We start from the raw sequence: 25,399 nt of genomic DNA, 5'->3' as shown, positions 1-25,399 counted from the left end.
CTCAAAGAAGTTTATTTATTTAGGCCAACTAAAATTAATTAGTAGATTTTCATCCAAATTTTTGAAAAAAATGGGGCGGGTGGGAGGATTTTATTTTTTAAATTTTATTTCATATGAAACCCTTTTGCATGTTTTGTGACGAGTTCTTCATATTTGCAAGTGTAATAATAAGCTTATATCATGTATTGTTAAGGCCGTACAGTGACCTATAGTTGTTAATGTCTGTGTCATTTTGGTCTTTTGTGGATAGTTGTCTCATTGGCAATCATACCACATCTTCTTTTTTATATACACAAGTATGAGGAATCTTACATAATTTTTCAAATCCTTAAATATATCGAATTGCGGCTTTAAAAACTTAACAACAAAAACGTGCGAGAAATACTCTCTTCAGTTAGACTACCTACACCAAATGTATTTGGGTTTCTAAACAATGGTTTGTATTCCCATAAAATGAAGCATATGCATTGGTATGCAACACAATTATTATGAGAACAGAATAAAATGAAAACTCAGAGAGTGTTGAAAATAATAGGGTTGGTACTCAGTTATATGCAAGATGAAAATATAATTATCATGTAAAACACGAACTTAATAATAAAAAAAAAGTTGTTGTTTAATGACTCTTTTGGGGTGTATTGGGACATTTGCTGTTTGTCAACATAAAAAGACAGCCATGGGTAAAATCAAAGGGCTTGCATAAATAAAATGCATATGTTAGTCGACTTTTTAAATTCAATAAACGGTCATAAATCTGACAAGTTCGTGCTTGTATTTCAATATCTATAATCCAGTCATGTTTTCTGTATCAATGGTTTCCACGAATCTTGCGCTTTGGGTATCATTTACAGTTTAAATTTCCTGAGACAAAGTCATTGCATAAATAAAAAAGTCCGCAGTTTTCTAATCACAGAAATTTGTGACATACCGCAATTTGCAGTCTTGGAAACAGCGTGTTTCTCTTAACACCAATATTTCACGTCATTCTCGTTATCAATCTTTACTCTCGGAAGATGATGTTGTCATCATAGAGCAGCGGAAAGGTCGACTTAATCATTTTTGTTAGATATACTTGAGGTTCAAAACCGAAATTTGAAACAGGAAGCTTTGAGGATGAAACGAAATTTTAACGGTTACCGGTAACGGGAATGAACGAAATCTGGAAATCGTAAATTTTATAAAATAAAAAAATTCGGGGCGGGCGGGGATGAAAATCTATCATTTAATTTGAATTGGCCTTATTATATTTTATTTACAACTGGCTTTCTCAGCAACCAGCTACATGGTTAAATTCTGCAGTTTATACGTTGTATTTTTATTTTCAGGGTTTTCATGAAAATGATAGATTTATACAATGTAGTTAGTTCCCAAAAACAGCTCCCATAAATTGTCAGGATCACTAACAAATTAGTCAGTTTAGGTTGTATTATGTGTTATAGTATGTATAATATTATCTGTTTGCTGCAGGAGTTTTAATGCACAACCTCCTAGAGATAGAGAAAGACAGCCAGCTAAATTTGACAAGGGACCACAAATAGATACATGGACCAATGAGACAGCTGCAAATGCAGAAAAAGAAAATGCCACTGGTTAGTTTGATAAACTTTTAAAGATATTTCTAATGGAGAACATTTAGTTTGATAAACTTTTAAAGATATTTTTGATGGAGAACATTTAATTGCGTCAACAAAATTAATACTGTTCCCTTATATCAAAGGGATTGTTTTCTTTTAAAAAATACAGTTTCAAATAATTTATAAATTGTTTTGAATTTATTATTTTTTCCAAAACAAATAATAGAAAATTGTTTGGTAGCTTCTGAATCTGTTTTGAAATTGGAGTCCAGCACTCCAGACAGCTTTAGTCTTTTACTGTATACATAAAATTGAGAATGAAATGGGGAATATGTCAAAGAGAAAACAACCCGACAAAATAGAAGATAACAGCCAGCTAGAAAATGCAGCATCCGGGGTGGGCCTCAGCTGGTCCCTACATAAAAATGTGTACTAGTACAGTAAAAATGGATGTCATACCAAACTCTAAAACATATAAATGAACTAAAATTAAAAATAAAACAAGACTTAAAAAGACCAGAGGCTCTTGACTTGGGACAGGGGCAAATATTTGGGCAGGGTTAAAAAGTATTTTCTATATTTAAAGGTCCCTGGGGAGATGGAATAGAAGACTGGAGTGAGGATACATGGCAAGGCAATGTAAGTATTGAATTGTTCAGTTCATTGGATGGCAGTCAGTGATGCTTAATTTTACCCTCCTTTTAGCTAACTGTCTGCTTGCTCAGAATTTATTGCATTCTTTTGTATTTCATCAGGGTTTCAATCAAATTTTAGCTATCATGCTTTCTGAAGTGTAAACTTTTAGTAAATTTATCCCATCTAGTATCAATTTATATGAAATAGGACGAAAGCAACACTATTATACATGTAAAAATGCTTTCTGCAGCTATTGGTTTTGGTAAATTTAAATCATATCTGTATTTAAAGCTGTTTATATTGTGTATACTAGTTTTAGAATATTCATACATTTGTATATAATTATTAACCCTTTCGCCGATGAGTTCCGGTTTACCGGGATTCACGCTTCAGACAGCTGACGATGAGTCCCGTTTTTACCGGGATCGGAATACCTGTTTTATATTTCCCGCTCAAAACAGTGCAAACATGAGTTATCTTTCTTTGATGAATAACCGGATGAAAGTGTAAACATGGCGCTTCCGTTTGTTGAAAACCGTGTCAAAATCAGACAAAATTTACAGAATTTACGAGAATTTGAAATGAGGGAACATTTTTTTTGAAAGAATATTGAAGAATTGAAGCCAAACTAGTATACTTTTTTGACATAAAATGTCGTTTTATGTACAAAACACTTGGAATGGACATCGTTCAGTGCAAGGAATTTGTACAGCCTCATAAAAATTTTCAAAATTATGCTGTTTTGGGTTAAAAAATTACGATTTGGGGTCTTAGAGCAGAATTTTGAGAATTTCACCTAGATAATGCCGAAAATTTGAAAATTTGAATATTTTATGAAGAATAAATTTTCAAAACATGAACAAAACTGTGAACATGATGTTAGTGAATGAAATAAATACACAAATAACTACAAACAAGTTTTTATTGACATTTATTATGAAGATCTCCCACTTGAGTAATAGTAGCCAGGGAAGCTATCGTCTCAGAGTAGCTTCTGTCTGGGCAGCAATCGGTGAAAGGGTTAAGGCATCTAAAAAAAACATAATGCACAAAAATCAATTTTTACATAAAAAGTTTCTATTTTGCAGAGTGCAATCATTAGTATGAGTAAACTTAGTATGTTTCATAATATTAGTTACTGCAAATTTACTGATGATTTGTGAATGTTATAAGAATGTGTTTCAAAGTTAAAGAAAATTAGTATTTTGATCTATTCATACAAAAAAATAGCATCTGAAACTTGTATAGAGGTATCTGTATGGAGGCAAGGACTTTGAATTCATCTTTTAAAACATGTAACAACTAAATTATTTTTGAATATGTTCAGTAATAAATGATTGCATGTCACTCCCTTGTCTACATGAAATATGTAAACATGATATTAATAATTTCAGACACAGAAATCCCCGAATCAAATAAAGGTAGGATAACACATTTTGTATAAACACTAAAATGGAGCTTATGTGAAGGTTATGGTGGGGAGCCTGCTTTTATTAGCTAGTCCTAGCTTTCTTTTGTGTCTTATGTTTGAACATTTTATATCTTTTCCTTGCCTCCCATACATATGATTTTACAAACAATTTGAATTATTGAAATATTTCTCTATTGGTACATATGCTCTTGATCGGCATGTATTACTACTACAAGAAATGGTTTGTTTTTAGATCCATCTTTTAAATATTTTCTGTTGCCTTGTTTTCACTTTTAATTTGGCCATCTACTGCATGTTTATAAGACTACAAAATATGTTAAAAGTATTCAGTGTATGATTTTTTTTAACACATCAATTTGATATTCTTTGTACATTGTTTGATTATTTCAATGTCTTCAGAAATCTTACTTTGAGGATATTAATTTTAAGGGTATTTAAATGTGTTTTATGTAACGCTTAAATACTAAATGGGCTGTGTTAATTAAGAAATTATTGCGTGCATTTATTATTGCGATTTTGTGATTTTAAACTAAAATGTGATTTAAATTTTTGCAACATAAAAAAAATCCTGTTTAATTTATATAAAAAATTTCAAAATTGCGAGTGTAAATTATTGTGATTATAACCCTTTAGCAATAATAAAAACATCTCAATAATTTCTGAATTTAAAGTATAGGAAATAATGGTGAAAGTGATGTAAAACACCATCAGTCAATATATCAAACCATTAAGGATTCATTTTCAGGAGACTTGTGATCAGTATTTTATTAAAGTTTATCTGGTTGGAGAGCTATTGATTTGTGTATTCAAAATATATGTCTGAATTGGCTTGATGTTGTAGGAATTTTTAGAATATATATTTTATTTTGAAAAGTGATTGACAAATAAAGATAACCAATCCATGAAGAAATTTCATAAATTGTCAGTTCTGAATTTACACAATTAATTTCAAAACTAAAGCATATTTATGCCTTTTACACAACAACAAACAAGGTCAAGTGATCAACAGCTTCCTATTAAAAACTTAAATGTTCTCATTATTTCCTGATGCCAGTAAACATTTTCTACTGGAAACAAAAAAGAAATCAGGAATAGTTATGATATTAAAATAATGGAAATCGACAAAAGATTATCAGAAATCAATATATTTTAAAACTTATACAGGCCAATCTCTTTTCTTGACATTGTCAGTAAATTGGAACAAGTAAAATCTAGTTTGTATAAGTTAAATACAAAAATCTGTATCAAAATTCACAGCATTCTGACAACATGTTAGAATTGGTGGTGTGGGGAGGGGAAATTATTGCCTATACACGTATACTCAAGAATGTCGCACACACTTACTATATTGATGTTGGGGAATGCAATATCTATGTTGATATGTAAATGTATATGTGTAGATTGAAAAGTACCACTGCACAGTTTATATAAGTATTTGATTTTGTCATGTATTTAACATTTTTGTACTGATAAAAAAAGTGGAGTTTTACAAGTAAACTTCAATGATTGTGGCCTTAAAACTGACTTACTTGTCTATTATTTAGAAACGTGTTATATGGAAGCATTTACATAAAAATTGCACAGGCTGGTTAAAACTTGTATATGACAAAAAAACACTTACCAGTCACATACATGTCTCAATTAGCCGCTGAAGACAGCAATATTGAAATATTATACATCTAGTAGTCACTATTTGCAGTATATTTCCATTTAATTAATAATGGAACTGTGATAGCTATAAAGAGATTGGTAATTTATGTTCCTATTCACTCTTTATATATTTGACATCTTAAGTTTTGGTGTTCTGTTTAGAATTTTTTAGTAAACTGTAAAACTGTTGTTCTTTTCAGTTGACAGAAACAAAGGTGTTTGAATCCTCGATACAGAATAGAGAACCAGAGCCAATGACTGACTCATCCAACACACTCGGACAAAGGTAGTCACATTCAGACAGTCTTACCAATTGTTTAAACACCAGTTCAATATTCTTATGTGTTTACATTGCCTTCTTCGGGTAACTTTAGTTTCCCTGACTTATTATTCAAAGGGGAATGCTCTTTTCATCTAAAGCTGTATATGGCAGTAGATCCACAGAAATATGTTGGACATTTTGTCCAGTGAAATGATGAGAATTTGAATATCATTGTAACTACTTGTTTTAATATTGGAAAAAATACTAGAATTATGCAATTTTACTCTGGTGCAGATATGACAATGTATGGGTTACCAAGGAAGTTGTAAACAAGGTCAAAGTGACCTATGTTTAAAACTTAGTAGTCATTTTAGTATTTACCTCTGAATTTCAGAAACCATCCAGATTAACATGAAAAATGGAGCATTTCTTTCTTACATTAATTTCTGTATATTTTACATGAACAATTTCTGGATCCATACAGACACTAATTCCAAATATGTTTACTTTTCAGGATAGACATTGGAGTACTTCTTCAGAAGACAACAAATGAATCTCCCGAGTCATATTTGACCCAGTATAATCAGCAAGCAACAGAGTCCATAAAAAATACAATTGGGGTGAATATTTATTTTGAGATTTTAAAGCTAATTGACAGCATTCTGACAAATAGTGAAAGGGCTGTCTTTTCATATGTTTTTAAACTTTACAAACAAGATACTGTACATGATTTCTAAGTAGCTCAGCAGGGTGAAATTAGGATAGAGAAATATGATATTGATTAGATAAATTATATTTTTAAAACTGAATTAATTTGAAACAAAGGTAATTTATGATTCTGTCCTCAACACAACAAAAAAATGTGAAAAAAAATGTGTGCCTACATTTTGTTGCCTATTGTTTTTTTTTAATTTCTTAACTATAAGCACAGTGTGTATGGTACACACAGTATCCATGATTTGGTTCTTAATTCTAAATATGTGAACAACTTTCAGGAAAGTTTCCATGACAAAAGTACATTCTAGCAGTTTAATAAGACTTAGTAGTTACCAGTTTCATTGTTATATTCACTTTTTATTATAGATTGGTTCAGCATCCAGACAATCCTTATCCAGTCAGATGGGTGCATCTTCTTTAACCAATCATTTATCATCAGGACCATTAGGAGGCCATCAGATGGTCTCTTCATCCTTATCTAATTCCATGTCTGTTTCGTCAGCATCTTCAGCGGCAGTTGATGCATTGGTGTCATCTTTTACCCAGAATTCCAATTTAAGTACAGGGGTAGATGGAGGAATTGATTTGACAGCATTAACACAGAATAGTAGGGCCAATATTGACTTGACTTCACTGGCTCAAAGTCGACAGAATATGCCACTGGATATGAATTCATTATCTCAAAGTCGGCAGAGTGTTCCAATGTCAATGAATTCACAGACAGATTCTTTATCTTCGTCACAGCAGAGGCCTAAACCTCAAAGATCAAAGTTGCCACCTCCCTCAAAGGTAATAAATAATGTAAATAGTAGCCACCTCTTTGAAGGTAAATGAATATTTCCTATCATAAAACTAAGGTCTTTTTACTTAAGATTTGGAATAAGGTTAGTTAGTGTTCCTTGTAACTTATGGTTAGGTTTAGTATTTAGGTTATGTATAGATTAGGGTCAATTTGTACAAATATGTTAATATAGAAAATGATAAGTTTGATGGTTTGGACCCCAAAGTAAATGAAGGCATCCTTTAAAGTTTAAATAAAACATAGACTTTAGCTACTTGCTTCTTTAATAGGTAAAAGGTCAAAGTGTAACCTCTAATTACAATTTCAGCATAACAAAATTTTTCAAAATAATTAAAAACTTGATGCAGATGAATTTTGGATCTGTCGAACACCTCCCTATTTTCTGATACTTTGTTTAATAAGTTTTCTTAATGCAACAACAAGAGAAGAGGGGCGAAAATACCAGAGAAACAGTCAAATTCATAAATCCAAAACAAGCTGACAACACCATGGCTTAAAATTAAAAAAAAGACAGACAAATAATAGTATACAAGAAACAACATATAAAACTATAGACTGAGCATCACAAACCCCACCAAAAACTGGGGGTGATCTCAGGTGCTCCTGAAGAGTAACAACTTATTTCTAACATACAGATACCAGCTTCTGCAGTAGAGATGCCAGGACACCGTAACACAAATAAAGTAGATGTACAGTTCGGTAGTATTGGTAGTATGGATGCTTCTTCAATGTTTGGATTTGGGAATGGAGAGTCTGTAGTATCCAATCTGACAAGTTCTGCCAATAACAGGTAAAGAATAGGGTTGTATCCTGTAAGACATAGAATCAGGCCTGTTATGAAGTAATAGCATTATAGACATGTCATGTATTTTTGAAGCCATCCTCTTTATAAATTCTGCACAACCTATCTTAAACATTGCACTTTGGTAACCAAATTTAATTTATGGTTATACTGCATTCCATTTTTTATATCACTAGTCCAGGGGATTTTTTGTGTGAATCTATATTAATCATTGTTCGATATATTTAAAAAAAAAAAAAAAACTTGATCTGGAAATTTTCCCTTATTTCTAACATGAATAACCAGTTTGGTAAACATAAAGATGGAACCAACAAATTTTTGTGAATAAACAGTTTATGTAAGTAATTTGTTTTTTTCTTCATTTCAGTACACAGCAATCTGTTTTAAGCAATCATTTACCAAAAGTGAGTCAGCAACAAAATGAGTCTGTGATAACGTCGTCAATGATGACACCGCCACCTAGTGCTGGAACCTCTGTGATATCTGGTCAGGAGTCACCAAGGAACAACATGTTCCATAACTCTCCGTATACCACTCCTACAAAGAAAGATCCAATGTCACAGAATCAAGTCAGTAGTGTAAGTTTCATTATTACATGTGTTTTAGTTATGAAAACAGGAATTATTTTAGTATTTGACTTTTAAAAATTTCACCCAAATTTCATTGTTCTCGAATATGGAAATTCAAAAGTCAAGAGTGAGGTGGCATGGTGACCTCTGAACAAATTCTATTTTTAAACTTGACTTTTATATAAATAATAAGACCTGTAACATTAGTCTAATAAAGAAATTGAAGAATGGTGCTTTCCATATTTCAGATGAGTCCTCCAGAGCCCATACCATTCCCAACCTCCCAAACAGATAGAAAATCTAGTCCAATGATGGCCCCTCAGAGACCAGGATCAACGCCAGGGTTATCTCAGAGTAAGTTTTATTTACAACATAATTACTAAGTTTTACAATATTCACTTAATTAAAATTGAATGTAGATTTAAATTCTATGATTGTAATATTATACTGATGAATTATATATAGTTTCCATGAAGGTCACAAACTTGAACATTTATATTTGATGCTTCTCAACAAAGCAAGCAACATTTATGTGTCAGAGCATAGACTGATAGGCTCCGAGTCCATATAATTTGCATGAGTAAGGTATATATATTTGAATAAAAAGAAAATAAAGGTATTATTGCTAGCTTGTGGGCTGTTACTAAGTGAATTAGCATGCAAAACATCTTACTTGGTGCAGATTAGTACAGAGTTTATATTTAATCAAAGTAACAATTTATCTTCCTTATAATGCATTTGGTTTGCCACTGGACATTATTAAACATCCATTCATTATTTTGTTTTGTAATATTTATTTAAAGGGAAAAACAATTTTACATGTAGTATGCTATGTTGTTGGGTACATGTAAATCTTAGTTTCACTACATTAAATAGTATCGTTTATTTTGTAGATTCACTGTCAACAAGTAATCCAGAATCCAATTTGGGTTCTTTTTCACAAGGTGGTTATGGAACAAGTCCTTACCAGTCACAGAAGTCAGCCATGTCAAATACAGCAGGACTGAGTGGAACAGCTGGTCTGTCCAACTCGGCTGGACTGTCTAATTCAGCAGGATTATCGAACTCTTCAGGATTACAAAGTTCTTCTGGACTTTCAAATGCAAGAGGGCTTTCAAATTCTTCAGATCTGACTAGTGCTACAAATAGACTGTCAAATTCAGCTGGGTTACCAAATAAATCAGATTTCAACTCCTCTTCTCCGCAAAGTTCTTACCAAACTCAATATCAATCTGGAGGAAACCAGTATCAGTCTAGTCAAAACCAGTTTCAAACTGGACAGAACCAATTTCCTGCTGGTCAAAACCAGTTTCATAGTGGACAGTCACAATATGGTTCATCCCAGAACCAGTATCAAAACTATGGACAGTCTGGGTCAACATTCCAAAGCCAACCAGGTTCTTTTTCAGGGAATCAGAATCAGACTGCAAGCTATCAGAATAATCAGAACGGTTCTAGTTCTTATCCGAGTACACAAAGTCAAACTGGCTCATTTTCTGGTAGTAGGGGCAGTTCATTCCCTGGTAGCCAGAGTGGCAACTCAATATCTGGAAGTCAGAATCCCCCTGGTGCTTATCCAGGATCACAAACTACACCGGAAACATTTAGTTTGGCTGGAAATCAAAATCAAGGTAGTGCATACAATGATATGAAAAGCCAAGGTGGTTCATATAGTGATCCATCAAGTCAAAGAGGGTCATACAATGATAGACAAACTCAGAGTGGTAGTTCTTACTCAGAAAGACCAAGTCAGTCTAATTCTTTTAGTGACAGACAAAGTCAGTCAGCAGGTTCATATGGATCTGAAAGAACAAATCAAGCTGGATCATATTCAGATCGCCAGAATCAACCCAATTCATATACAGGAGGAAGTTCATTCAGTAGTGTAACACAGGCTGCCCAGAATTATAGTGCTAACCAAAGTGGACAGAGCTCCTTGTATCAAGCAGCTGTGTCCAATGCCTATCAAGGACAAAGTCCATCTGGTTCTATTTATCATCAAGGTGGCTCAACACAGGTGACATCTTCTTATCAGCCACAAGTTTCAACTAGTTATGGTAGAGACTCTCAGTCAGGAACATTCTCAACAAATGTTTCTCAGTCAAGTAGCAGTTACCAGCGGGATGGTAGCTCTTCAGGGACTCAGTCATCATATACATCACAAACATTTGGAGGGAACCCCCACCAGAGCAGCCTACAATCCAACCTGCAGACCTCTGCTCTTTCTGCTAATAAACTCGGTGAAACATTATCTAAAATGACAGTGAAGGAAAACAACTTAGATTCGAGACAATCTCCATCACAGGTATGTTTTATATTTAATTATTGGGATATTTGTTTTAATGCCCCACCTACGATAGTAGAGGGGCATTATGTTTTCTGGTCTGTGCGTCCGTTCGTCCGTCTGTCCCGCTCCAGGTTAATGTTTTTGGTTGAGGTAGTTTTTAATGAAGTTGAAGTCCAATCAACTTGAAACTTAGTACACATGTTCCCTATGAAATGATCATTCTAATTTGAATGCCACAACAAGAGTTTTGACCCCTATTTCACAGTTCACTGAACATAGAAAAATGATAGTGCGAGTGGGGCATCCTTGTAATGATTGTAAAAGAATGGTCAATAACAGTTTTTGAACTAGTGAAACAGTTTAAAAGACATGGAATTTCAAAAGAAAATCAGTATTGACAGTAATTGCATATAATACAGTGGTCTCGCTAGCCCAAAATAGAAGGGCGCCGCGCCCTGGGTGCCCTCAGCCGCGCCCTGGGTGCCTTCATCCGCGCCCTTCTGCCCTGACGTCTTTTTCCAAAATTATCTTGTGCCGTTTTGGTAAAATTTTGTTTCATCGATTTCTGATCTCCAAGTTAATTGCATATATGACACCTGTGTGATTGCCCCCAGGTTAATCATGTCATTACAAAGACTTGAAAGGTGTTAATAACTAGGTAATTTAATTAGGACAATGTATCTTTTTGTCATACTTTTGATGAATGTGTCAGCGAGTGTGTTTAGCTTGGGTCGGCATTTTCGTATATAAATGAAGACTTTTTTGACTTTAGAATTGAATTTAAGTCACCAAAATAAAACTATGCCTTTACAGAAATGCCTTCCATCTCAACTTGTTAGCGACAAGCACAGTTTTTATTTAACCGAAACGTCGTGGAAATTGATTTTGGAGTTACTTCCCCTGTTTTAGCTTATTACAAATTTGTGCTCTAAAAATATTATCTAGTATCAAAAAAAGGAATAAATTACCAATTGAATATATAATAACATAATAATGTTACCTAAAAGATATTAACTGTCTTTGAACATATTAAAAAATATTTATTGCAATTTCTACTTGATAATTATACTTTTAGCAATCCATGTTCTAAACATTGTTAAATTAGTAATGCTCTCAGATATAGCCAGTCAAGGTCGTTAAACACTTCCATTTGTTGTTTCAGATGATTTACCGACTGTGCAAGGGCTGTATAATCGTTAAAAACTTCCATTTGTTGTTTCAGATCATATGATGTATTAAAAGCTAAAATTCCTATATAGATAAAAAAAAAAACAACACATATTCTTTGATAATGGGTAGAGTGAATTAAGTTAAACTGTAAAAACATAATATGTTGATGAAGATGTACTATATCATTCATAATTACACAAACAATGAAATAAAGACTATAGTTGAAAAGCATCTTTATATAAAAAAAAACCATATACAGTAAAAAAAAAAAGAGAGTCGTTAACTCGTGATACACACAGAAACGTAGACAAAAAAATGAGCAGTGCCTTTTCTTATCATAAAAAGTGCCCTGCCCTCCACTGGCACCCTGCCCCTTTTGATTTCTAGCTAGAGCACTGTAATAACAATGAATTTGCAATCATTCAACAGAAAACAAAAACTTTTTAATGTAAAAAAAAGAATGAAGTAAACTGCTAAAGAGATGGTGATAGTTTTAGATATATTTATGATTTTGTACTAAAAGGATTGTATAGTTATAATAAAAAAAAAAATCTGCTGTAGATGGGTAATTACAATGTTTTTCCTCTTTGCTAAACAATTGCCGTATTCTGTAAAGGGGCTTCGGTGGCCGATTGGTCTAGGTAGTTACTACTGTAAATTTATGTTAATATTTATGAACATGTTAATAGCCAAGTTTCTTTAGAGCTATTCCAGAATTGGAAAACACTTTTTATGCTCCACCTACAATAGTAGAGGGGCATTATGTTTTCTGGTCTGTGCATCCGTCCGTTCGTCCGTCTGTCCCGCTTCAGGTTAAAGTTTTTGGTCAAGGTAGTTTTTGATGAAGTTGAAGTCCAATTGACTTCAAACTTGGTACACATGTTCCCTATGATATGATCTTTCTAATTTTAATGCCAAATTAGAGATTTTACCCGCATTTCACGGTCCACTGAACATAGAAAATGATAGTGCGAGTGGGGCATTCGTGTACTGAGGACACATTCTTGTTTATAGCTATCACCCATACAATTGCATTTTATGTTGCATACATAACTGCAAAATTTGAAGTTTTAATAGTAAATTGAATATAAACTATACCATTATATGATTAAAGTCACAGTACAGGTATCAGTAAGAAACAAAATGAATGTCTCTGTATTCATGTAACCATGTGCTATGTACATGTGTAGTCCATTTGTTGGTGTTATTGTGGGACAAGAGATGAGTGGGGTTGGTGTTATATCCCTCAAATAAGGCAAACAAAAAATGTTGGTTCGGTTTCCTACCTTTAAATTGTAGGTTAGGTATATAGGTCAAAATTTTGTTTGTTCCACAATCTGAAAACTATCTTGCTTTTACCAAGTCGTTTCTTGTATTATACACACCAATTTTCCAATTGTAATTAATTGGTCAATGAAGGAACTGCTCATGTTTAACATGATCAATTCTGTTACCTTTTAATGAAATAATTTGGCAGCTACAGCCAACACAATTATCTTTCATTTTATGCAAGAGACATGTATATGCGCTAATTGTATTTTTCAGTATGAAAATTCTTCATCGTCAACAACAGCAAGTTTAACATCTACAACAAATTCAACTTCCCTAATCTCGACGGTGACGACTCCATCAGTTTCATCTTCATCGGCAGTAACATCAACAGTACAGTCAACATCAGCTAAAGTTTCCAGTTCGACTGGTACCAGTAAGTGTAAGCATATGTTAAAAATCTACTGATTGTTGTGAAAGGGCATTATTTTATATCACTCTTGCATGACTTGTAAATATTTAATTTTGACTGTATAAAAATATTTAATTTTGACTGTATACAAACTGGAAGATAGAAATTGTGACATACAAATTCCTTTTTTTTGTGTTTAGGCAATATTACTGAATAGGTGTAACATTAATTGTGTTTGTTCATTGCATTGTTTTATAAAATATTTTAATAATGTGTGATTGAATGTGAAATTGAGAACAATAGAGATTTATTTATCACATATCATTGGTGTTTAGATATTTTATAAATTGTACAAGTCTGTATATAGATAGATTATAAGATGTACATGTCTTTCTGTCTGTTTAATCACGTTTATGTGGTAAGATCTTGATCTAATCGAATTCAATCATAATCAGTGAAGCATGCAAAAAATCTCTTTGTTTGCACTTGTTGGTCGAAGATAGTCAAGCTTGATCTCTTTACATTGATTGATGTCTTCCCTATACATTGTTTTATTCCTATACATTATAGGTTTTTCGTAAACTTTTCATGAAAAACATTTTCAGTTTGAACTTGCCATTGAAATTGTTTTTATCTATAACATTTATGTATACTTTGTTGTTTTTGCAGCAAGTAAAGCACCACCAAATTTGCCACCAGGTGTACCTTTACTGAGCCATCAGTATATAATGGGACAGAACTTGCCATACTTTGCTGTAAGTCAGTAATACTTAGTATTGTGTGACTTCACCCTTAGAATAAATTGAACTTTATATCTATCTGAATTGATTTTGACTCTGAAACAGTTTAAATATGTTCATTGGATAGTTGTCTTAAAATATCCAATGCAGACACCTGGGTTAAATCTTGTTTTTCAGTAGGATATGATATATGAACTGAATGCTCCAAATAGTTCTAAACATGAACACTATCACACTTCTAAGAAAGTTCTAGGAGATAAAGTAACGGCTATATTTGCTATAAATAGAACATTAGTTTTGTTGAAAGTCGGATAAACTCTCAGTTTTAAATAATTGTCATATATTTGTTTTCCTCCTTCAGGGATTACAACAGCCTTTGTATGGATATGAAGATATTCAGATGCTTCAACAGAGATTACCCCCAATGGTGAGTAATGTCTTGTTGCATATGTACCATAGATAACAATTATTACTACTTTTCCATAATTGTAAAAAAAAAAATGGTCAGAATAAAATTGTTACGGTTGTCCACTCGATACTGTTTTTTGGTAATTACCCATCAAGATCAGTTTCACGGTTTGATATGGTTTTAATTATTTTGACACATTACTAGCCGCCCCATATATGTCACAGAAGCTAGACATAGCAATTATACATTCCATCAATTTCTGTGCCAACACTTACATATAAAAAAGAAGATGTGGTATGATTGCCAATGAGACCAAAATGACACAGAAATTAACGTGTATAGGTCACCGTACGGCCTTCAACAATGAGCAAAGCCCATACTGCATGTATGTTAAGTCTGTATTTATTTTTTCAGTCATCAATAACAAACCTACATGGATTTTTTTTTAATTTACCAAGAAAATGATATCACTGACCTGAAAAAATGGCCAGTTTCTTATCATTTATTGTTTCCAATTTTCAAAGATATGAATAGTTTTTATGATTTAATGAGTAACGTTTGATTGCATTATTTTTTGTTGTATTTCAGAACTTACAAAACTTGCAGAATTATAACTATGATATGACTGCATTTGGTAATGTACCCACAACACTAAATACTGGAAGAGAACAGACATCCCTGGCTGGAAATGTACCTTATTCAGGTTTGTATATTAATTTGACCAGATAGGCACTGAAAATTGGAATATAAGAATATGAATTCTCTATAGCATTAGTAATAACTGGAAGATGCCCGCGAAATAGTGGTACAATTAGGCAGGAGGTTTTGACACAAAAAGGGGGAGAGGTCCAGATGTCAGGTGTCCGTGTTTACACATAATGACATTGATCTCTTTTTAATTTCTTTCATGCTGCAATATTTTTTGGAGTAGATAATTGAAATATATTTAAATGGTCTTACAATTAATAGAAATAAATTAGATAGTCATTTGGTGCAAATTGAGAGTAGTGAATGATATTTACATTATTTTTGACATTTCAGGTACAGAAAACAAGTTGAATAGAGTAGAAGCACAGTCACCAATTCCTTCTACCCAACAACAGTCAACACAATCACACCAGCAGCAGCATTTTATTAACTTACCATATGGATACTGTTACCCAGGAACTGTTTTGCCAGGTGCTCCCACTGCCATGGGGTTCCAGTACCCACCTCAAATGTTCCCAGTAAGTTTTCATTTGTTGTAAAATGTCATTACAGTAATGTAAAAATGTCTTTAAGAATTATTACATGTTGAATAGTACGTGTTTTTACTGCCATCTCACTAAGAATACAATACTGTCAGATATCTACTGAAAACATGCATTTCAACATCTGAATTTCATATTTTTCACAGCATTATGTGATGCATAATATAAACCTGTAATGGTACAGCATACAATTCCCATATAAGCTATAGAAAGTGTCTGAGATTGCCAGTAGCATTTGAGATTTTACTTATACCAAAATTACCAAGTGAAAAGCTGTTCTTTTGCATGATGGTTAGACAGGATTTGTTTACAAAAATGATTTAAGTTTTCAGACTTCTTATGATTTATATGTCAATCCTAAAGATGGTGATCTTTTTATAGGTACCCCCAGTGACTAACACAGGAGCTCCCCATGCTGGTACCACAGCCAATGCACAGTTCCAAAAACAGACTTATGGATCTCACACTTATGGTAGTAATAAAGGTAATACTCACAAAACTGTAAACCAAGTAGCTTTAGCAAACAGAAAAATTTTCGTAAATATGTAAATCTTTGATCTTTTCCTTATTTTGAATATTTCCAAGTAAAAACCAAGTAAATTTGAAAATATCAAAATAATTTTCAGAGGGAATTTAGAATTTACCTTGATCCATTGAATTGTTGTCTCCTTAATATACATGCAGCAATTATTCAATAGCCTTCCAGAATATGTGTGGTTCTGTAGTTTCAATATAGAACTGGGTATAGGCTATTTTGTTTCTGATGGTGCTGTTACATTGTTATTGACATTCTCTTCCTGACCATAGATAGTTTGAATTTCTTTATCTAAACAGATAAATTACATCCAGGGCAGGGCTTCCAAAACGGTCATATATTCCGGTCATTTGATTAATGTCCGGTAAAAGTCCGGCTGGGCAAAGCATGAAACGGTCATATACATTTTAGTTTTCAAGGCTTTTTCGGTCATTTTAACATAAGTCACGATCTTTTTGACCCAATCTTTTGCCTTTAACATCTACACATTTCCGGTCATAAAAGTGACATGATGATTAATTACTATCAAAACAACCCCTACTTCAATACTTTCTAATTTTAATCAAGGCTAATTAGTTGTTGGACAGGTGATATCTACCTGTTCAGTGGACAGGTAAACTATGTTCAGTACCGGACATTGTATAAATTGATCGGTCTATTCACAATTATTTTCTTACATTTCAGCGGTTTGTAGCTCATTAATTTAGTCCAAAAGATTAAAATTATAAGAAATTAGTTTATCTACATGATTTGATAAAAAATTTTAAAAGGTTTAAATGAAAAATCGTCAGAACTACGTCAATGAACTAGAACACGTGTGCGCATGTGCAAAGGTGGGAAATTTAATTATGCATCCTTTATTTCTTCAAAATGCTAAAATTATCATTGATACCTGTATCTTAACGTTCATTTCAAGCATTTTGTTGAAGAAATAACGTGGAAAGAGTTTCTTCACTCAGTCATGCTTTGCAAACGTACACGGATTTTACGTATCCGTTTACGGTCCATGTTTTACCATTGACAAGTCAACATCCGGTTTTAGAAAAACGTGATTTTCGAAACGAAAATGAAGTTTTTGACATGTCATTTTACACAAATAAAGAGTCTATGGCAGATATGAGCACGCTGAAGTGCACACTTTGAATGATGCACTGCCAATTTAACAGTTTACATCCAAACATCCAAAACAAAGTAAAGTTTAAAATCGTTTTTTAATCTAATGTCATTATCATTGGAATGGCCATCTGATTACCATAATTGTGACTTAGTCTTAAAGGATTAAAATCGGGATCAGATATAAAATGTCCGGCTGGCTCAAATGTTTTTTGGAAGCCCTGATCCAGGGGCAGTCATATTGTTTGCCTTAAATTTCTGGAGAATAAAGGCTTTTTCCCCTAAAGAAGAATCCCAATTTGAAAAAAAATGGCTTAGAATTATTCCCAAAAAGATAGCTTTTTTCCCAAACAGTGCAGCCTCAGTAGTAATTGTGCATGAATACAAACTGAAAAACACTCATTTAAACATTTTTAATGCCTAAAATGACTACATGTGCAAATTTAAGGGTCTATTTATGTATCATCACTAACAATAAGGGTCTTATTTCAATTGAGGGTTTACCTCTTGAAAAGGGGTCTGCAAATTGAAGTTCCAGTCAAATTCATGGTTTATTATAAATTTCCCAATTTGATAAAAATGAGGCATATTTTCCCAATAAAAAAGGATAGAGGTAGTTTTACAAAAAGCCAACAATATCACTGAGGGGGAAAAAACAGAAATGATTGATTGATTGTTGGTTGCTTAACGTCCAGTGGCAAATATTTCATGCATATTCAGGACGAGAACAAGTTCACAATAAATACAATAGGTAGGTCTTGTCACAATAGAGGCCATCTGGGATGATGGTCGGGGAAATTTGGACTGCCACTGGAAAATGAGGGTGTATTGGATAGGGACAGAAATTTTGCCTTGCAGCAGGCCGACTACAGACCCCTCTAAGAGTTGTTGCAAGGGTTCTTAACGTGCAAGGGTTCTTAACGTGCAAAGAACGTGGCATTCTCTCTAAACGAGACATCAGATTTAACGTCCCCATTCTGACTGGACGTGAATGCGAACTTGATACATCCCGCACAGCCAAACGGATGCCCCACTTCAGCAAGCGTTTTACTGCCGGTCGGGAGAAGACCAAGTGACCATATTTCTATTCCCCAGTCAAAAAAACAAATGAGAATTTGAGTCAAATCTTATTTATAGAATTATTTGTGATTGTATTCCTTTGTGTCACACTATTTATTTGTATTGTGTATGTATAAAAATTTAAATGTATTGCAGGTTATGAGGAATTGGCACAGGACTTTACAAAGTCGACCTACATCAATCAGTCCCAGAACAAAGTAACAGGAGTTTCAGGTTTGTTAAACGGTTAGCATCATGTGTAGTATAAACTAATAATACTATTTATTTTACTAACATAGTTTAGAAGTGTAAATACTAATTATAAAAAAGAAGATGTGGTATGATTGCCAATGAGGCAACTCTCAACAAGAGACCAGATGGCACAGAAATCAACAGCTATAGTTCACTGTGGCCTTCAACAATGAGTGAAGCCCATACCACATAGTTGGCTTTAAAAGGCCAGAGAATCACAAATGGAAAACAAGAAAACTAACTGCCTAATTAATCTACAAAAAAATGAACAAAAAACAAATATGTAACTCAGCAACAACCACTGAATTACAGGCTCAAACATGTTAGGTCCCAATCATCTAATACTTCTTTTTATACACCCGTTTACGGGACATTTTATGGTATACTGTTGTCAACTTGTCAACTTTAGGACATTAACTCAAAAATGCTTTAACCAATTTGCCTGAAACTTTGGTGAATTGTTTATATCTATGGATGTGAGCTCCCTTTCGTTTTTATACCCCCGCTTTAAAAAAGGGGGGGGTATACTGTTTTACCTCTGTCTGTCAATCCGTCCGTCAGTCAGTCCGTCCCATGAAACTTTCGTCACATTTTTCTCAGGAACTACACATCCACCCTTTCTGTAATTTGGTATCAACATTTATATATGTCAGCCATACCGTGTGATGCGTTTTCAGATTCATCACTCGACAACTTCCTGTTTACCGAACACTTGTATGATTTTACACATGATAGCCAAGTTGAAAATTTTCGTCACATTTTTCTCAGGAACTACAATACAAGGATTTCTGAAATTTGGTTTCAGGATTTATATAAGTCAGCTATACCGTGTGATGCGTTTTCAGATTCATCCCTCGACAACTTCCTGTTTACCGAACACTTGTATGATTTTACACATGATAACCAAGTTAAAAATTTTCGTCACATTTTTCTCAGGAACTACAATACAAGGATTTCTGAAATTTGGTTTCAGGATTTTTATAAGTCAGCTATACCGTGTGATGCGTTTTCAGATTCAACACTCGACAACTTCCTGTTTACCGAACACTTGCATATTTTTACACTATTAATATTATCCACTTGCGGCGGGGGTATCATCAGTGAGCAGTAGCTCGCAGTTTCACTTGTTGTATAAATTTAAGATTTCATGTTTTTTGAGTTTTTTAGGTTTTATTCATTACTAAAAGGGGGATTTTCCAGTTTTCGGACAATAACTCAAAAACAATTTCACCAATTTGCAAGAAACTTTGCAGAATTGTTCATATCTGTTGACATGAGCTTCATTTCCATTTTTATACATTTTAGATATATTGTTTCGGAGTTATGGGGTTCTATTCATTACAAAAAGGGGAATTTTCCAGTTTTCAGACAATATCTCAAAAATGCTTTTAGCAGTTTTCCGGAAATTTTGGTGAATTGTTTTTTATCTATAGTTGTAAGCTCCCATTTGAATTTTTATAAATTTCTGAAATACTAGTTATAAGGTTTTAATCATTAAGAAATGGGGGATTATCCAGTTTTCGGACAATAAAAACGTAGTTTTCATGAAATTTTGGTAAATTGTTTATATATATTGTTGTAAGCTCCCATTCTATTTTTATAAATTTTAGATTGGATTTTTTGCATAACAAAGGGGGGATTTTCAAGTTTTCGAACAATATCCATAAATTTCTTTGAGCAGTTTTCATTAAACTTTGGTGACTGATTTATGTCTATTAAGGTAACCTCCCTTAAGTTTTTTTTATTTAAGTTTCTGATATGACATTGAGAGGTTATTAACCTTTATTCTTTGAAAACACGACGAGTGTATCATGCCCTCATGGCACAGCTGTTTATTGTAAATATTTTACTGAAATTTGTTCGGATCATAATGACAGTTTTTAAATCCTCAGCTTCAATACATATTTAACACTCAGGAACAGCAATCAATATAGAATAACACATCATACAGTAACAAGTTTTTTTTATAATCCCCCCCCTCCAAAAAAAAATTACTTATGTTGATTGACAAATTTGACTTTATTTATTTACCTTATTGATACTTGTATTTGTGCTGTACTTGCTATTTTGGATATATTGTAAAAAAAAATTAATTTTCTTCATACAAACTTCAAATTTCACTTGATGTAATAAACATCTAAAACCTAAACATTACACAAAATTGAGTTAATTACATTTTGAAAAATGACTCTTATTATTAATTATAGGATCTGCTACCACAGTAACAGCTGATTTGGCAGGAACAGGATTGCCAGGTGTGTCAGGATATGGCAAAACACATTCACAGGTAAATTGAAATTATCAATACGGTAGATTCATTTATTTTCGTGGGTATCAATTTTCGTGATTTGAGGATTTTCGTTGGTATCAAGTTTCGTGATTTGAGAAAAATTAGCATTTTCGTGGATATTTGATTTCATGGTTTTGTTAATCTGTGCATACAATATATAAAGCCTATAGAAAATTTGTAATTTGTTGAACATTTGAATTTATGGTTCACCTGTACACACGAAACCCACAAAATTGGTGTTCAACGAAGAACATGAATCCACAGTACATAATTTGCTTTATTCCTTGGTCCAATGTTTGTATTATATTCAAAGGAAGGTTACTAGAATTCTCAATGTCGGTTTTGTTAAGATAACAGAATTTTTTATGAAGTAATATACATTTTTAGACACAATATAGAAATTGTTATGAAGTTAAATACATTTCTAGACACAATATAGAAATTTGTATGAAGTTAAATGGACACAATACAGAATTTTTTATAACTCGCATGAATTTTACAAGGGGGAAGTTGTATTTTAAGTAAGCCTTAGGGGATTGATTTTCACCATTATCTACAATCAAAATCATATTGATGGTTTGATGTCCTAAATTTTATCAAACTTGAAAGTAATGCGTGCCTGAAAGTCAAAATTCACTAATAATAATAATTGTTTTGAAATACTCATTAGTTATAAACTGAAAGTAGACTGTTTTACAAAGTCTGTATTTAAAATAACTCTGTTGATTATAAATTGCATCATATCTATTTCAATAGATATTTGATAGATCTAACCAAAAAAATAAAAAAAGAAGAATATTTATTATTTAATCTCCGTCTTGACAATGAAACAATTGTTAGGGCTATTTAATTAAAATGTATGTCAGAGGGTAGGAAGGGAAGTCTAAGTATTGGATGTGGGACATAGGATCTTTTTTCAGTATGCATCTTTTACAATTATGCAAAATGATCTTAAAAATGGTTCTTGGTTGTATGGATATTTTGCAAGTCCCTTGCTACCCTCCCACATACATTTTAATGGAATAGCCCTTATTTAGTACTAGAAAGGTAAACCTGTTCCATCTTCATGATTCGGACAGGGAGTTGATAAACAAGGTATTCATGCTGGAATTTCTCTCCATTTAATTTACAGCAGTTTGCGACTGGAACCCAAGCAGGAAGTCATATTGGTGCACCAACAAATCCATATGGAGCTGCTCAGTTTATTCCATTGATGACTCATCAGCCTCCATCCCAGCTCCATATGCAGGGATTGCAGCAGGTAAATAATAATTGTCATTTGGAACATCAAATCATTTTTTCAGACCGCAAAATATTTTTGGGGTTTGTATAATTCTATGATGTCGTTGTCCGAAGACACCATTTGGTTTCGGGACAACAACTTTCACAATTAGGTTCAATATCACAAAAGTAAGGTTGGGATTGATTTTGGGGAATATGGTACCAACAGTTTAGGAAATAGGGGCCAAAAACAAGAATTTTTGTAGTTTCTGGACAATAACTTGTGTGTAAGTGTATGGATCTCTCTGAAACTATACCACCATGTTCCATATCACAGAGGGAAGGCTGGGATTGAGTTTGGGGGTAATTTCCCCAAACATGCAGGAATTGGGGGCGAAAAAGTGCCAAAAACCAGCATTTTCCTAGTTTCCATACAATAACTTGTGTTTAAGAGTAAGGATCTCTCCAAAATTATACTACAAGGTTCCATACTACATAGGAAAGGCTGGGATTGAGTTTGCAGGGATTTTTTATGCCCCATTTATGGGTATTATGTTTTCTGGTCTGTGCATTCGTTCGTTCGATCGTCTGTCCTGCTTCAGGTTAAAGTTTTTGGTTGAGGTAGTTTTTGATGAAGTTGAAGTCCAATCAACTTGAAACTTAGTATATATGATATGATTTTTCTAATTTATAATGCCAAATTACAGATTTTCCCTTATTTTCACGGTTGAATAAACGTGGATTGGGCATCCGTGTACTGGGGACACATTCTTGTTTTTAAGGAGTTCATATTTTTTTTCATAAGTTTCAAGAAGAAATCTACTATTGTTCAGTATTGTGCAATAGATTTTGAAGATCTTTGACCACATTTATTTTGTGTTAGAAAACTATATAATGACAAAGAATTTAGACAGTATCAACTATCAAGCTTGAATATTGTGTCCAAATTTGCCCCAACTGTTAACAGTTCAACCTCTGCCGTCTTATCAGGCTGTGCTCAGCTAAGCATTTTATTTGACGATGGCTGGGTTTTTGTTTATGCCCCCGCAGCGGCATAGTGTGGTTTGATTGTTTGTATTTTTCCTTTCATTCACATTTAGATATAACTTTCCCTTGATTTTATTAAAAATGACAGATATAACATTTGTTTGCACACTCAAAACTTTTGATTATAAATTTAGAATTTGGGTATAGTTATAATATTCATGACAGAAACGGACTGTTATACTGTACAGGATCTTTTAATATTGTTGCTGTTTCGAATGCAATGCAGTGGTCGAATTGATAAAGCATGAACCATCTAAAATTTTTGCTCTGCTCTTTATCACAATTTTCAAGTTGCTTTAATCAGCATTGTTTAATTGTATTTTGTTTATTTTAGGATACAAGTACTGGATCCAGTGCACGCATTCACTCCCAACAGACTAGTTCACAAGCCAAGGCTGTAACTCCCAAAGGATACACAAATACATATTGGGGAACCAGTTAAACATGGGAACAGATGACAACTGAGGACAGAATTGATGAAAATGGCCTCTTAAATTTTGTTGTATTTTAAAATATTTTGTGTTGGTGTTCTGTGTCACACTGCTGGGGTTTAATATTAAGTGGTTTCTGTGAGAAGTTCCCCCCTTTAAATGGTCGTTAGTAGATTTTCGTAAGTCTTGAAGATGCTGTGAATTAATTGTAGTTATGAGAATTTTTTTGCTTATTAATATTGTTATTTAATATTGGAAATGGTCTTCATTTTGATGTGTAACATCATTGTATAGTTTTATTCCATAGAGATCAAGCTAGTGTGAGTGCTGTTGTTCACATTGTATATTGTGGGTGCCTTATGAATCCCTGTGGTGAATGGTTTTAAAGATTTCTCTCAGATTTGTCAGATTAACAGATGTGTCACCTTTTTGGTTTGAATGGAGAATTGTATTGATTGGAGCAGGAGGATAGAGTAGCTAGGTAGAATCCTATATTTTCCATTGAAGCAAGAGGGTAAAGAAGCTAGGTAGAACCCTATATTTTCTAATTGAAGCAAGAGGATAAAGAAGCTAGGTGGATCAGAAGGATGAAAAAGCTAGGCAAAACCCTATGTTTTCCATAGACTGTAGTTAGATTCAGGGTTGTACTAATGAAAAAGGTTGCACTTTGTTGATGAATTTTATTATCACGTTTCTGGTGATATATGCCCCCTTCACTCATGACAGATTTCATTTGTTTGTAAATATTTTTTGTAAGATTGAAAAAATCATAAATACACCGTGTCACATGACACTTCTGAGAGAATATCCGAGGAGAAGTAAGCTTGATTACTGTTTCATATTTTTGGAGTCAATTTTTCCTAGCTGCTGTTTATTGATTTATTTTGTATCTGATTTGTACAGTTTTATGTTAAATTTTATATTTGAGATAGTCAATGAAATAATGAAAAGATAATCTATTTTATATAACTTAGCTTGCGTTAAAAGATTTGCTAAAATATATTTGTATAATAGTAGTTAAAGGCATTCTAAGAAAAGTTAAAAAAAGGTACAAAATATTTGAATGAACAGCAGACATAGTTTTTCCTTTGTTATTTGTGTGCAGATTACTTATTTGATGTTCGATGTATACCTTATTAAACTAGTGTGCATGTATATAAATTTCATTGTAATACATAGAAAAAAATCATCTATATTGTCATTGGCTAACAGTTATATTGTAGGAGAAATTTTTGTAAATATATAAATATATATGATCAAGTATGTTAAACAACAAATTTTTGCCTTTTAAATTGGAGCATTGCGTAACGTACATTTCCTATTGTGCTCATAATAAAGAAAAAAATATTTGAAATCAGATTTTACTTATTTGTCACTTTAACTGGATATATATAGCCAATATAATCAATGTCACACAGACAAGTCTGACCAGTGGTTTTAAAATTGTCACATTTTAAGTTGGTGGTATTC

General features: G+C 33.0%; 1 protein-coding gene across 7 annotated transcripts in view; it reads left to right on the top strand.

Moving 5' to 3' along the window:
* The window catches only part of LOC143072698 (uncharacterized), a 34,783-nt gene extending 10,207 nt beyond the window's left edge, over nucleotides 1–24,576 (top strand). For 2 of the 7 annotated variants that reach the window (XM_076247770.1, XM_076247771.1), the window contains exons 7-26: nucleotides 1,468–1,589; nucleotides 2,161–2,213; nucleotides 3,605–3,631; nucleotides 5,493–5,578; nucleotides 6,069–6,174; nucleotides 6,638–7,060; nucleotides 7,709–7,863; nucleotides 8,243–8,453; nucleotides 8,693–8,798; nucleotides 9,338–10,749; nucleotides 13,447–13,612; nucleotides 14,252–14,337; nucleotides 14,684–14,749; nucleotides 15,320–15,434; nucleotides 15,773–15,957; nucleotides 16,363–16,465; nucleotides 18,845–18,934; nucleotides 21,148–21,227; nucleotides 22,363–22,491; nucleotides 23,833–24,576. In XM_076247770.1, coding sequence (XP_076103885.1) covers nucleotides 1,468–1,589; nucleotides 2,161–2,213; nucleotides 3,605–3,631; nucleotides 5,493–5,578; nucleotides 6,069–6,174; nucleotides 6,638–7,060; nucleotides 7,709–7,863; nucleotides 8,243–8,453; nucleotides 8,693–8,798; nucleotides 9,338–10,749; nucleotides 13,447–13,612; nucleotides 14,252–14,337; nucleotides 14,684–14,749; nucleotides 15,320–15,434; nucleotides 15,773–15,957; nucleotides 16,363–16,465; nucleotides 18,845–18,934; nucleotides 21,148–21,227; nucleotides 22,363–22,491; nucleotides 23,833–23,940 — 3,829 coding nt within the window. In that variant the 3' untranslated portion in view covers nucleotides 23,941–24,576. The remainder of the gene's footprint in view (nucleotides 1–1,467; nucleotides 1,590–2,160; nucleotides 2,214–3,604; nucleotides 3,632–5,492; nucleotides 5,579–6,068; nucleotides 6,175–6,637; nucleotides 7,061–7,708; nucleotides 7,864–8,242; nucleotides 8,454–8,692; nucleotides 8,799–9,337; nucleotides 10,750–13,446; nucleotides 13,613–14,251; nucleotides 14,338–14,683; nucleotides 14,750–15,319; nucleotides 15,435–15,772; nucleotides 15,958–16,362; nucleotides 16,466–18,844; nucleotides 18,935–21,147; nucleotides 21,228–22,362; nucleotides 22,492–23,832) is intronic. The other 5 variants (XM_076247773.1, XM_076247775.1, XM_076247774.1 and 2 more) reach the window with 5 other exon arrangements.
* Nucleotides 24,577–25,399: the final 823 nt, after the last annotated feature.

Source organism: Mytilus galloprovincialis, chromosome 4 (genome assembly GCF_965363235.1).
Source record: "Mytilus galloprovincialis chromosome 4, xbMytGall1.hap1.1, whole genome shotgun sequence".
Taxonomy (NCBI): domain Eukaryota; kingdom Metazoa; phylum Mollusca; class Bivalvia; order Mytilida; family Mytilidae; genus Mytilus; species Mytilus galloprovincialis.
This window is presented reverse-complemented; position numbering and strand designations above follow the sequence as displayed.